Source organism: Primulina eburnea, chromosome 12, assembly GCF_022965805.1.
Source record: "Primulina eburnea isolate SZY01 chromosome 12, ASM2296580v1, whole genome shotgun sequence".
In the NCBI taxonomy this organism is placed as follows: domain Eukaryota; kingdom Viridiplantae; phylum Streptophyta; class Magnoliopsida; order Lamiales; family Gesneriaceae; genus Primulina; species Primulina eburnea.
In genome coordinates, this window is record NC_133112.1 from 32,912,932 (window position 1) to 32,927,952 (window position 15,021).

Here is a 15,021-nt window from a genome sequence, read left to right on the forward strand (position 1 = left end):
GCAGCATTACGCATATTGCCTTCATTGCTGCTCCTCCAGTAGATATTGATGGTATTCTTTGGAGGAAAACTAAAATATTTCTTAAAAAGAAATTTTGAACTTGAAGGAGATGACCCTTAAAAGCAAGATTTGTCTTTTAACCACATGAGTAGCTTGAAATTAAAGTACAGGGTGATCCCCTACTTAATTAGACAAAATTATTAATTTAGAAGATGCAATAAATTTTTTTTAGGCACACAGTCACTAAATGGAAACTTCATTGTTAAGACAACACATTGCAAGAAATAATAAACAGTTATGAATTCGAGACAGGTTTAGAAGATGGCACAAATTCTTGGAAATCGTGCTGACAGGTTAGCAAGACTAAAAAAAAGACATTCCTTTGACCCCATCAATTGACCTCAGTTTACCCTCTCTCTCTCTCTTTCATCATTTCATTCTAAATCACTAAATCTCAAGCAGTCAGAAAGAAAATATATTTTTGACTGGTCCTTCTTCTTTTATTAACCCATTGGCTTGATTGATTATTGGGATGTGTATGCAAATTTTTATAACATACTACGTTCTAAAGTTTTTTTGCCTTAGGTTATTTTTACTTGCTAGCCATATATATCTATTAAAAAAAAATACGATCTATTGGGTGCAATAATTGTCCCTGTTTGGTAGAACGATCGAATCGTGGTGTTTGAGATGCTGTACGGTTTAAAAAATTTGAGTTGCACCATTACCACTAGCTATAGCTTTTGGTAAAATGACAAACACTCAGTCCTACACGATCTTACTCCCTTCCAAAATGATGCAAAGTATCAATGGTTAATTTATCTGAAATACATTATCATAATCGTCGGCATCAACACACTTTTTTTCCTAATTTTTGAATGGATTCATTCTTGTGTAAAGGTCGATCCTTGTTTTCCGGAAGTGGGTCAATGTTTTTAACATATGTTTACTTAAAAGCTAAAGTTGGATGACTTATCCATCTTATCCCTGATTAATATTTTACGTGCATCAACCACACCTAATTACATTGATAGACAAGATCAAGAAATCAAGCAAAAATAAAGTTCAAACCTTAATAATGGTTGATGCCACAAATAATTTGTGTCGTTAACATGAGCAACAACATCATCATGATCCCATGGAGGGAATGGCCCCAGGAGAATAATTCACTTGGCATGCCCATTATGACATTAGCCAAAAGAAAGATAGGGCACGAGAACATTCTCTATTTTTTACTTTTCCTTTTTAACACAATTCAATTATGGCTTAGGAAAATCTCCACTTTGGGCTTGGTTCTCTATTTATCAATATGTTAATTTATGAATCTTCATCATGTTGGCTTTTAAAGATGGGACATAATGATTGCCTAACCCAATCTGTTTAGGGGTGTAAATTCCCTCATTCATGATCTTTTTTCCATTGGTAATGCACTTTCAAATTAAACTACGTTAACTAAATGGCCACATTGTATATTCGCCTTTAATTTGGAATAATTGTGATGTTAACTTTCTTTCAAGCCTACCACAGATGTTAGAGATTCGTTTCGGTTAGTTGTCTCACATCGGTTATATAAAATCTCTGACAGTTGCATATATGAACCTGGACAATCATCTCTTCTTGAACTAACTTTTGGGGTTGAGTTAGGTCCAAGTTTCAATCTTAACATGGTATTAGAGTCAAGTTCCACCGTTATATATTAGACTGTCCATAGTTTGCTTTTGGGGTTGAGTTAGGTCTAAACTCAATATTAAGTGTTTCCAGACGCTTATGCAGTCCGATGAGCTTGAACGATCTCGATTCGGCCCTGGCAGAAATCTTGGAGCTACCGGATATTTGAGGACCTAAATTATAGCATGTACATTCTCTCTTTTAAAGAATGGAATCATCACCTCGCTCTTTTCAAGTGTAGAAATATTCCTCGGTACTAAATAAAGGAGAAAATGTAATTGATGAGAATAATCGGGAAATGCTATCTATAAGAATATGAATCCGACCACTTTGTTTTCCAGTTCCATGTCTTGTTTGGTTAGTGGTCAAATAAAGTGAAGAAAGGTTGAGCATTTAGCTAAAAAATATTATTCGAAGTTCATTTCATATTACTAAATCTTGGCCTTTCATTTATTGTATAATAATAATAGAGAAAATATGTCATGATGAAAATGATGAAGGGTAATTATGTAATTGTAGATTGTGGGAAGAAAAATGATTGAGTCAGATGGATAAATATAGGAATGGGCCCATAACAAGTCCATTCAGATCCCCCCCAATCATTCTTTCTGTCTCCGGGCCATAAAAAAGCTGATACTTCAAATTTATTGGGCCGTCATCGACTCTTTCCTTTCTCAATTTATATTAATATTTCTATCCACTGCAAGAAAAACAAAAGTGACTTTTGCTTCCAACAATTAGAAGTCCACATCCCTTGTCAAGGGATGTCCAAAACCGAACCGAACCGAATGATAAACCACTGCTACCAACATTAATCCCCAAATAGGAGACCACTTTAAATGTAAGTGGTTAAAGGTCAGACTCCATTTTTTCTCCCCATTTAATACATAATAAAATATAGACAAAAATTTGTGTGAGACGGTATCACGGATCATATTTTGTAAGACAGATCTGTTGTTTGAGTCATACATGAAAAAATATTACTTTTTATTGTGAATATCGATAGGGTGGACCCGTCTCACAGATAAAGATTCGTAAGACTGTCTCATAAGAGACATATTCTAAAATATAATCAGTATTAAGAAAACCATACATCTAATTAGTTTCAAAACCATGTAAATATTCCAACTTTATACAAAAAGAAAACGATTATTGAATCACTGTTATTTTTTAGCATGAGGGACCACACTCAGGATGTAACCGAATTTCAAGAACAAATTCTATTGTATATATATATATATAATAAATGGTCAGTGTAGAGACATAAACAAAATACGAATAGTGCCTTCATTTTGTTTCTTTATGAAGACATACGTCTGAGTTTTCAGCTTTACTACTCTCAGATTTCCGCCCAAAAGAGAAACACAACATGTTTAGACTTCTCCGAACAATCTTCACATGTAAACCAACATTCCACATTTTATGTGGACCGGACGGAATATCACTCTACAGATAGATTTTTTCTAATAAGAAATTGTACTTATTAATGATAATTTATAATTGAAATGGATATTGGTAATTTTCATTTTTAATGGGCTTGTTTTGATATTTTTGGACAATGCATAATGTGACCCTTTGATTAGCTTTATGAAGTTCTGATATAGTTTGATTAATGATTAGTTTGGAAGTTATCTTTTGGTTGTTTTTTGATGATATGTTTCACTTTGATATATCTTTAATTCATTTATTATGATGTATATGTTTACTAATTTGTGATAAATTTAAATTGAAAATGTGTCTAGGTTTCCTATTGATAATCTTTCAAACTCTTGATTAAATAATAATAATAAGATGCAATCAATATTTTTTAAAAAAATTCCTGATGAGATTTCTTGTAAATCGATATTTGCTGATGTATCTATATTATGATGTGAAAGTATTCATAACAACTCACAAATTTCAGGGTAGAAAAGCAAAATTATTCATTTTGTCTCGCGACAACTATCACGACTAGACGATGACATCTCCACTTATATCATTCTGATTAAGAGCTTTTTCGGTTTCTAGTGAAGCAAACACATTAAACATGTCGTGATTCATTTTTCGAGTGAAGAAAGTGAAGTTCTTGGGAGTAAACTGTCCGTGTTATTGAAGAGAGTTCGATTAAGGTACGAAGACGGGTGATGATCGTCATGTGAAGTTTACTAAGTGTGTTCATCATAGAGACACCAATAAAAAAATGAGTCTTTTTTAGTTTGAATAAGTTATTGTATGATAACTTTTTTATATTTAACATATTCATTTGATATCTAGTTGTTCATTAAAATCTCGGTGTTCCATATATTCTTTATTTCATTATTTATTTTGTAGAGTAGGGCTCTTGTGAGACGGTCTCACTCATCTTTATCTGTGAGATAAGTCAATCTCACCGATATTCAAAATAAAAAGTAATACTCTTAGCATAAAAAGTAATATTTTTTCATGAATGACCCAAATAAGAGATCTGAATCACAAAATACGACCAATGAAACCATTTCGCACAAATTTTTTCCTATTTTTTAATATAGATACATAAAGTTACTATTATAGCAAGATAACACACTTGAAGATATCTCTCTATCAAATTTTCGTTGAACGAGGCTCATGATGTCGAGCTTGATCAGCTCCCACCCCGTAAATCCAGGAGGTGACCTACCCTATTTTTTTTTTTGCCCCCTTAAACCTAAAAATCAATTTGGACAATATATTTAATTGGCATGCAATGCAAATAAACATATATGGAGAACGCACACGCCTGGTATGATAATGTTGATTACCAAAGTTTGCTTTATTTAAAATCTTGATTTAATTTAAGATTAATCACGTGGCTTAATAATTCTAAACTGACCCCTTTCATTTCAAGAATCCATCTCTTGTCCCCTATCCCTAAACCAACCTAACCCTTTTGCAGCCTTTCAAACCTTTTTCCAACCTTTTAATTTGATCCCTTGAATTTATATAAACTCTTAATTTCACACAAAAAAAAATACATAAAAAAAATTTATTTCCAATATTAAATAACTTATTTCGACAAAAAGATGAATGTGTAGCAACTCGAGTAATGAGACATAATTTAGTTGGGCACGCATATACATAAGCGCATGCTAACATGGACAATTATGTGTAAGCATTAAAGGGTTTTTGTCTCAAAGAAAATGACACCTTAAAAATGAGGAGACTATGCAATAAAATCTTATTTACTTTTTGCTTTACTAAATAATAATTACAAGCAACTAATTTATTTCCTTTGAATAAGAAATGTCCTGTTCAATAAATGCGCCACTTTGACATAAGGTGGCATTTTTTTTAATATTTTCTTGGAAACTTTTGCTCTAAGAAAATGGCAAAAATAAAAACCAAAGTAAATGAAAAAGGGTCCTGTTTTGTAGTATCTTTAATTGTGCATTTAATACTTAATTATAATTCTCAAATTTCACCTACAATTAAACTTTCGTAAAATCATGGGTGTGAATATGGGTAGCTGACATAAAGAACATCTAGGGAAAGGGAAAAGAGAAAAACTTTGGAATATATATATATATATATATATATATATATATATATATATATATATATATATATATATATATATATATATGCAGTAATTCTTTAGAAATAAGGATTTAATGGGGTGTTACGTTACTTTAGAAAAAGAAGGAAAGTATTAAGCAAACCAAAACTTGGATACAAAGAGATTGATGACTTAAAGAAAAGAATTGATCGAATATATCTTTATTTTATATTTATACAAAATAATTTATTTAATTTAATTATTAAAAAAAATTAAAAGAAATCGAGTGCTCTATTTACCATGCTTGACTTGACCACTGATCTTGCTCTGGCTCATCCTTATTTATACCCCTCGCCCCACATGGACAGAATTCTAAAAATTCTCACACACACACACACACACATTTCTCTTTTTTTTATATATATAAAAAAAATATGTATGATATATAGTTATTTCATGCTTAGTCGTACACTGTAAGAATATTAAACAAGATCATCGAAGCGTGGGGAGTGGTAAAATAATAGGAGGGATTCAATTTTTTTTTTGTTGAAAGCTTTGGAAATGGCGAGTGAGGTGTGACATGTTAGTTGCCTTAATTCGAGGTGTGGAATTTGGGAAATCAATGGAGGTGGTTTGCTGCTGTTCGGATCACAGAAGAAGACAACGTCAATGTACTCGAATACAGACAGTTCTGTTCCGAGAAGAAAGATACAAAAATCCCTCAAAAATGGCGTCTAGTTGCTGCAAGATCTCTCCAATCATTCTGTTTTTCGTTCTTTTCTTGTTGTTTGTTTCCTCTGTTCGATCTGTTCAATTCAACGAGACGGACCGGAGTTTTCGGCCCGGAAACGAGTCGAAGAAATCTAAGTTCATCAGAGCCCATTTGGCGAGAATCAACAAGCCATCTGTCAAGACAATTCAGGCAGATTTTCTTGAGTTTGAATCAGTTTTCGGGTTTGATTTTTGCTCATCTGATCCAAGAATTTTGATGTGCTTGCCCTGTTTTCAACTCTGCAGAGTCCTGATGGTGATATCATAGATTGTGTAATGGCAGAGAAGCAACCAGCTTTTGATCATCCAGAATTGAAAGGCCAAAAACCATTGGTAAAATTCAAATAAGATCATTCAATTTAAAGTTTAAACATCAAGAAAATGAAGTTTGTATTATTATTTTTCATTACTGAATTTTGTAGGATCCACCAGAGAGGCCTAAAGGGTACGCCACCACAACAGGAATCTTTGAAGAGAACTTTCAACTTTGGAGCAGTTCCGACGAATTTTGCCCGGAAGGCACGATTCCGATTCGAAGAACGACGGAGCAAGATGTCCTACGGGCAAGCTCGATTCAGAGATTCGGAAGAAAAATTCGAAAACCAATTAGAAGGGATTCATCCAGCGGGGGACATGAGGTTAGAAGTTAAAACCCCCGGTGCAAATTAAAAATTAGCTATAGCTATTTTTTCGAAGAGTAGATGTCTTATGAGACGACAGATTGATCTGATCTATATTGTAATAAAAAAATATTTTTTGTGATATAAAAATATAATTTCTTTTCATGAACTAGGTTGTGATATAATCTCATATGATTTTTTGCATTTTTTTAATAATCATAAGATGGAAAATTGATTTTTATTTGTAAGATATCCTCTTTTTCCTTTGAAAAACGTTAAAACTCATAAATTTTGGAGCCAAAACTTCTATATTCTTCTGAATTGATAATGAAATCTTCGGTAGATGTTTTTTTATGGTGGATGTACTTTTTTTAATGCGAATTTAAAGGTGTCATATTTTAATTTTTCACGAATTTAAATTGTATTTAAATTCAAGGTGTCATATTTTATTTTATTTTTACGCGCAAATACGTTTATTTTTTTTTCCTTTTTTAATTCTCCATTGGAATTAAAAAAGATTTAATGTACTCGGTCAACTAATTCCACAGCAGACTTTATATTTTTATTTACTTACTAATTATTATTTTTATTTTTTCAGAATTTCATGATTCTTTACCATGTGCTAGAGTTGAATTTATTTAATGTTAATTTAAAAAAATATGTGTATAAATAAATTAACATTTAGATTTAATTTTGGAATGACAGCATGCGGTTGGGTACGTGACTGGTGAAGAATACTACGGAGCCAAAGCAAGTTTAAACGTGTGGGCGCCTCGAGTTGCCAATCAATATGAATTTAGCTTATCTCAAATTTGGGTCATCTCCGGTTCATTTGGCGATGATCTTAATACTATTGAAGCTGGCTGGCAGGCATGTTTATTTCATTTTTCATTTACTTTCTTTTTATTTTTTGGTGATCGCCACAACTATCTTTCGATTATGTACTCGTTAAATCTTTGTCTTTAATACAATAGTTTGCAAATCATGTTAGACAGATAAATCTTATTAGACAAATCTTGTGCAACATACTCGACCAAAAAAAAAAGGTTTGTAGGAAGTCGTGACCACGTGGTATCGCACTTACTTGCTCAATCAACTCGGACACTCGTTTGACCGACCGTTTGAGCATATATATAGACACACACACATATTTATATATTCAATAATTAACGTGAGTATTAAGAACATGGCTATTTATTGTGGACATAATACTGTTCCAGAATAATGGAAAAATAATTCTCTCCAACCTTATTAAATCAGCTATTACACATTTCAACTACCATACGTTGTATGCTAATTTTTATTGAATTTCCAACAGGTAAGTCCAGAGCTGTATGGGGACAATCATCCCAGGTTCTTCACCTACTGGACTGTAAGTTTCAATATTAATTAATTCTTATTCTTATATAGAAAAATAATACAGTCAAACATACAATATTATTATTTAATTATACATGAATAATATGGTAATTAATTATAAATTATGATAATCAAATAATGCAGAACGATGCATATCAGGCGACAGGATGTTACAATCTGCTGTGCTCGGGTTTTGTTCAGACCAACAATAGGATAGCAATTGGGGCTGCCATTTCCCCAATCTCTTCTTACAATGCTGGCCAATTTGACATTAGTTTGCTAGTATGGAAGGTAATTATTTCTCTAAATAAATTCATAATTTTTTAAATCTTTTATTTCATTTTTTCGCGATATTTCACGATGTCAATATGGTATGTATATTTTATTTTCGAAATGTCGGGTTTGGAGAATCAGGCCTAAGAAAATTAATTATTGAATTGAGTTGTAATTAATAATTAATTATATACGTCCTTAATTTTGTTAGGTCAAAGTCTCTATTTTTTTTTTTTTTAAAAAAATTCATTTATTGTTTTTTATTGAGTGGAGAGGAAAAGGGAGAGTGGAGCTTAGGTTTCATAATGAATGTTTAGTTTTTCCAACGTACGCATGTTGTAAGAAAGGACACATTATACAAGATTGTGATTGTATTCACTCAATGGACACAATTATTTTGGTTGTGCCTTTTGTGCTTTATAAGATTCTCCCCCATTCTTCTTTTTTTACTCCTTTCTTGGACTTCATACTTTGTTTCAATTTGTAAGATCTTTAGAATCATTTTTTGGCATATATATTATCTTCGGTGCACCTGTCTATCTTGCAATATTCGTAGCATCGTTCTCAAGTACTGACTATGCTCCTCTCGACTCTTTGCATGTTAATTTGTAGGATCCAAAGCATGGGAATTGGTGGCTAGAGTTTGGGAATGGGATTTTGGTGGGTTATTGGCCATCTTTTTTGTTTACACATCTTAGGGAACATGCAAGCATGGTCCAATTTGGGGGTGAAGTTGTGAATAGTCGGGTCTCGGGTCGACACACGTCGACCCAAATGGGAAGCGGGCATTTCGCCGGAGAAGGGTTCGGGAAAGCGTCCTATTTTCGAAACCTACAAGTTGTAGACTGGGATAATAGCTTGATTCCTTTGTCGAATCTCCGGGTTTTGGCCGATCATCCGAATTGCTACGATATACGAGGGGGAATCAATCGGGTTTGGGGGAATTATTTTTACTATGGAGGACCCGGGAAAAATTCAAGATGCCCTTGAAAAAGATCACCAATATTATATGTATAATTTTTTTTTTTCTCTTTTACTTAATTCTCTCTTTAATTTTTATACTTTTTGGGTGAATTCAGCGTGGCTTATTCTTTTTAGTCTTTCTTCTTCTTTTTATACCACCTAAGAAGCATTGTATATTGGTAAATGGAAATAGTGAATACACTTTTTTTTGGTCGTGTTTTAATTTATTTCTAGCCTTGTCTTAGAATTAATTATGCTTTGGTGTTCGAACTAACGTGATCAAATAAATGGTATTAATGTCGATAAATAATTACCATTAATATTGTTGACTTCAATTTATTTGGATGTCGGAAGTTGTATAATGAAATGTTTGATGGAGGATAGTATTCGTATTCTCCTCCATTCTTTTTAATGAATCCACCCACCTTCACTAATGTTGACAGATAATGTTGAAAGGATATGCCATATTGGCTGTCATTTCATTTCTTTCGTTATAATATATGATCCATCATATACGATATCGATCAAACTTAAATTCAATATTTTGTAAGGTCGAGCGTTTATCATTTAAAGTTATACTCCCCCCGTCTGATATAGTTAGGCTTATTTGTGTTTTTTGAAACATATTAATAAATTTATTGGAAAAACAAGTTTTACGTGTGATTGATTATTCTAAACACATATGAAAATCATCGTTTACTCTTTTAAAAAAGAAGAAGAATTGATATGATATATAAATGTGTTGATCTCTTGTGAGACGGTCTCACGAACCTTTATCTGTGAGACGGGTCAAATCTGTCGATATTCACAATAAAAAATAATACTCTTAACATAAAAAGTAATATTTTTTCATAGATGACCCAAATAAGAGATCTGTCTCACAAAATACGACCTGTAAGACCGTCTCACACAAGTTTTTGCCGTATAAACGTAGGTAACAAGTATGTATTGATTGTTGTGGACCAAGTGATGATGATCCACATTCTTCCTCATGTGAATATATGACTCTTACTCTGGAATATATGCTCATTTTGAAGTAGACTATTTCATTCCTCATCGAGAATAATAAATGTTTTGATTTTTATTATTAGAATATTGACAATGGGCCGAGCCTGTCATCTCTTGAGGCATTGTTGAGGCTCAATGGATTCGTAGAAAACGTAAGCTGTTTGTCTAAAAAGAATTTATTCTCACAAAACCCGATTTACTTTTCTACATCGACTTTTTATGCATTCAAATACGGTTTACTACTCGAGCTCAAGTCGATTTAAATGATGTTCACTCGAACTCGAATCCAATTGAGTTATTGATTTCAAGCTCGACTTTTGTACATATCGAGGTGCTCGAGCTTGCGCTCTAAAAACTCGAAAGTTTTCATAAAATATTGACAAAAAATTAGGATTTAAATTTCAGATACATATTGAATTAAAATATCAATTAAATTTTATGCCCTCTAAATAATAATAATAATAAAAAAGATTATGTAGCTAGTTATGCGAGACAGCTACTCACCACTTTATCGGAAACAACTAAAATTCGAACTCAACTCGAGTTAATACTTGAGCTTTGTAAAATCAAGTTCGAGTCGAGTTTTGATAGAGTCGCTGCTCGTTTTTATTACTTCTAGTACAAATTGTGACGAGAACCTCATTTCCAGATTTTATATTATTATTTGCAAACATAAGTTTCATATTTTCTTGCTGAAATTTATTGGCGAGAAAATTATAGAGTTAATTAGTTATTATTTAATGTAAAATGGCTCACAACAATAATAATAAAAATAACTAATAATAAAAATAACAACATAAAAACATGGGAGTTGTAGGGATGAAGTATAAAAATAAAGTAAATGGAGATTGAGGTTTATATATTGTTTTTTTCAATCATGAAACATGTCGATCGATCCATTAGTTTAATAACCTTGCAAATGATTGGTCCGAGCATGTTTGACTAATTTTCATATCCAAAGGATCTATGTCTCTATATATTATATACACACACGTCAAAAACTTGTGTGAGACGGTCTAACATGTCGTATTTTGTGAGACAAATCTCTTATTTGAGTCATCCATGAAAAATATTACTTTTTATGGTAAAAGTGTTATTTTTTTATTGTGAATATCAGTAAGATGACACGTCTTACAGATAAAGATTCGTGAGATCGTCTCACAAGAAACCTACTCTATATATAATATGTTATTGAGAGGACATATTTAATTTTCTTTAATTCTCCATGTTACGGTTGACTTAGACAAGGTGTGGATGGAATAATTTAAAATTATTCGTTTTTTTTATACCTGATTTTGTTATGTTAAATTATGTATTTAGCAGCATTGACAATTTTGTGGTCAATTTTTTTACACAATATGAAATTATTTAATTTAAATAATTTAAAAAGATGACTAAAATTAGTAGATAGGTAACCCAAAAAAAAATGAATGGGATATTTGATTAAGGACATTGAAAGACAAATAAAGATGAGGTGATTTTCAAAATTCTATAAATTTAATTTCATAAATAATGACAAAGGCAATCCAAATATTGATACCATGTAATAATTCATAGGTAAAACTTGTGTGAAACGGACTCACGGGTCGTATTTGTGAGACAGATCTCTTATTTGAGTCACCCATGAAAAAGTATTACTTTTCATGCTAAGAGCATTACTTTTTATTGTGAATATGGATAGGGTTGACTCGTCTCACGGATCATAATCCGTGAGACGGTCTCACATGAGACTCACTCTAATTAATAACATATCATTATCGTTACCGGTTGGAAAAGACTCGTCGGAGCACAAAAGTCAACGATAAACGTTAATAAACTTTTATTTAAAATTTTAAAAGTAAAAGTTTATAAGAAAATAGTACTTATTCTATCCCAAAGTATACCTAGTTCGATTTTATCATAACTGTCATTTAGTTGATTATAATTAGTTTTATTTATTATACATGATTTGTCAGGTGCGATTTACTTATTGACGTAATTTTCAAGATATTGTGTTAGCGTAATTTTACTCAGTGTACAACGAAAGATATGATCTGGATCCTCTGCTCTGGTTGAAAACACATCACCTAGTGCTTTGCTCTTTTTACATGAGATGAGCAGCTCATGTAAAAAGTGCACGGCATCGGGTAATGCATTTTCAACCACAGGAAAAGATCTAAATCCCAAAAAATAACGGCTTCTAGCGCCAACCTGAAATAGAAAAATAGATCAAATAAATATTAATATTAATATTCTAAAAATCTTGACTAATGATTTATTGAAAAAACCTGTTTGGATATCAGATAATTTCCAAAACAAAAACCCTAGAACTTAGCTTGAGGATTGCGTTTTGAATATACACCGGAAACTAATTTTAGGGGGTTCAGGAATCCAAAGTGATTTTTTAATAGAATAAACAAATAAAGCCAGATACATAATAATATTAATAATAGACAAAAACTTGTATGAGATAATCTCACCTGTAGTATTTTATGAGACGATATTTTATTTGAGTCATTTATGAAAAAATATTACTTTTTATGCTAAGAGTATTACTTTTTATTGTGAATATCAATAAGGTTGGTCCGTCTCATAGATAAATATTAGTGAGACTATCTCATAAGAGACCTAATAATAATAATAATAATAATAATAATAATAATATGTAATCGAGAATTATGTTAAATTGAAATAGGAAAAAAAAAGGAATTCCTTGAAAATTATATTTTTAAAAAAATTAAAATGTGACAATTTTTGAGTTGAAATTTTTACTTTTGAAAATAATTATTTTAACCGAAAATAGAGAAATGAAGAAACCTGTGTTACCAAACTGTTGTCAAGAAATACACAGGTGATTGTGACAGTTTGAGAAATGGTTTGTCGATTTATTTATTTAATTTTATAATTTATTTGGCTTTTTTTTTAATCCATGCACGATCCATCTATTTTAAGAAAGTTGGTACCATGTATATGACAAAAACTTTAAAACTATAACATATGGTCAAATGTACGAGACAATGTTTCAAAAAATACGATGATGTCATATTTTGAAATCAAACTTTGTAAGAAATTTTATATCAAATTTCTTATTTTATTTAGAGTAGGTCTCTTGTGAGACGGTCTCACGAATTTTTATCTGTGAGACGGGTCAACCCTATCGATATTCACAATAAACAGTAATACTATTAGCATAAAAAGTAATATTTTTTATGGATGACCCAAATAAAAGATCTGTCTCACAAAATACGACCCCTGAGACTGTATCATACTAGTTTTGTCTTTTATTTATGCCATTTCTTTCTTGTGATGTGTTTATTTGGGGAGATTAATCTAGGATAAGACTATTAATCCTAATTATTTCAGTTTACATTTACAAAATAATTTTTTTCCTTAAATTCAAAGGTATGTTAATATCCTTAATTTTAAGGGCACCCACATTGGTATGTTAATGGGTGTTATTAACACCCATTAACATTAAAGCACCAATGTGGGTGGAGGTGTTATTAATTTTTTGTGCCAAGTCAGCAGAAAAATTCATCAGAATGAATGATGTTAATCCGAAATTTGCGACGGTTTTTGAAAAACCGTCGCAAATTCAAAAGCGTCACTACTTTCTTATTTTTTTTAAAAAAAATCGCAACTTGCGACGGTTTTGTAAAAACCGTCGTTATTCGCGACGGTTTTTTAAAAACCGTCGCTAATAGCGACAGTGTTTGAGAAACCGTCGCTAACATTATTCACCAACGGTTCTTTCATAAATTAAATACTACATATCACATTATTCACCAACGGTTATTTAATGAATATTGGAAATAAGTTATTTTTAAAATAATAATACTATTTATTTTCAGTAATATTTGTTGTAAAATGTTAAAAATATTAGAAAGATATTGAAATATTAAAAATATAAAAAAATGAGTAAGTGGACAGTGGGACCCATAAATAATGAAAGTTGAAATTAAATGAATGTGGGTGTGTGTTAATAATGGGGAAGTGTTAATGTAATGAATATGTGGCTCGTGGACCCCATCATTTTTGATGAGATGGAGAGTTATTAACATGAATTAATTCCGACGGATGCGGATGCCCTAATAAGGTTAAATGATAAATAGTATGCATAAATGTAGGGATGGCAATGGGTAGGGTATGAGTCGAATTTCATACATCCATCCTCATACTCATTTATTAAATTCATCCTCATACCCATCGGGTATTGAATTTCGTCCTCATCCCCATACCCATCGGATTATCGGATACTTATACCCTACCCAAATACCCTATTATCATATACAATTGAATTTTTCAATTGTAAAATTGTAATTTTTTATTTAATCACAATTCTAATAACAATTTTAATCAATTAAAAATATGATTATTTATCCATAACCATTCTATCTTATCCAATTTATTTATTAATTACTTATAAATTATCTTTACACAATCCTATCCGAAACAAAGCGATGCTTTATAAAATTTTAATAGGTAATTGCAATCATTTCGTATATCTTAACGAGATTTAGCATATAAGATTGATAAGAAATACCATACAAGATTGCCCTTTTAAACTATTCATCTTCTTCATTGATAATATTAAATTGTATGGACTCTGGAAATTCGTCGCTACTATATTTTAATACAGATAAATATCAAATTATACAATATTCTGTAAATCACGTTAGTTGATCGATTAGCTCAGCTTAGAGTGACACTTACAATGTGTACCATTAAAAATAAAGCAAAAACTTGTGTGTATCACGGGTCATATTTTGTGAAACAAATCTCTTATTTGGTTATCCATGAAAAAATATTACTTTTTATGCTAAGAGTATTAATTTTAGGCAAAAACTTGTGTGAGACGGTCTCACGGGTCGTATTTTGTGAGACGGATCT

The 15,021-nt window shown here is 31.4% G+C and overlaps 1 protein-coding gene across 1 annotated transcript; it reads left to right on the forward strand.

Moving 5' to 3' along the window:
• Positions 1 to 5,528: 5,528 nt before the first annotated feature.
• LOC140807898 (protein neprosin-like) lies at positions 5,529 to 9,290 on the forward strand. The gene is made up of 7 exons (XM_073164855.1): positions 5,529 to 6,080; positions 6,176 to 6,262; positions 6,352 to 6,567; positions 7,255 to 7,419; positions 7,868 to 7,921; positions 8,053 to 8,199; positions 8,794 to 9,290. Exons 1-7 carry the CDS (start codon positions 5,739 to 5,741, stop codon positions 9,169 to 9,171), a joined length of 1,389 nt encoding a protein of 462 aa, XP_073020956.1. The 5' UTR covers positions 5,529 to 5,738; the 3' UTR covers positions 9,172 to 9,290.
• The last annotated feature ends 5,731 nt before the right edge of the window (positions 9,291 to 15,021 follow it).

Coding starts and splice junctions, on each gene's coding strand:
- LOC140807898 (XM_073164855.1), top strand. CDS start 5,739: ATGTTAGTTGCCTTAATTCGAGGTGTGGAATTTGGGAAATCAATGGAG. Junction 6,263..6,351: donor TGAAAGGCCAAAAACCATTG/GTAAAATTCAAA, acceptor TGAATTTTGTAG/GATCCACCAGAGAGGCCTAA. Junction 7,420..7,867: donor CTATTGAAGCTGGCTGGCAG/GCATGTTTATTT, acceptor AATTTCCAACAG/GTAAGTCCAGAGCTGTATGG.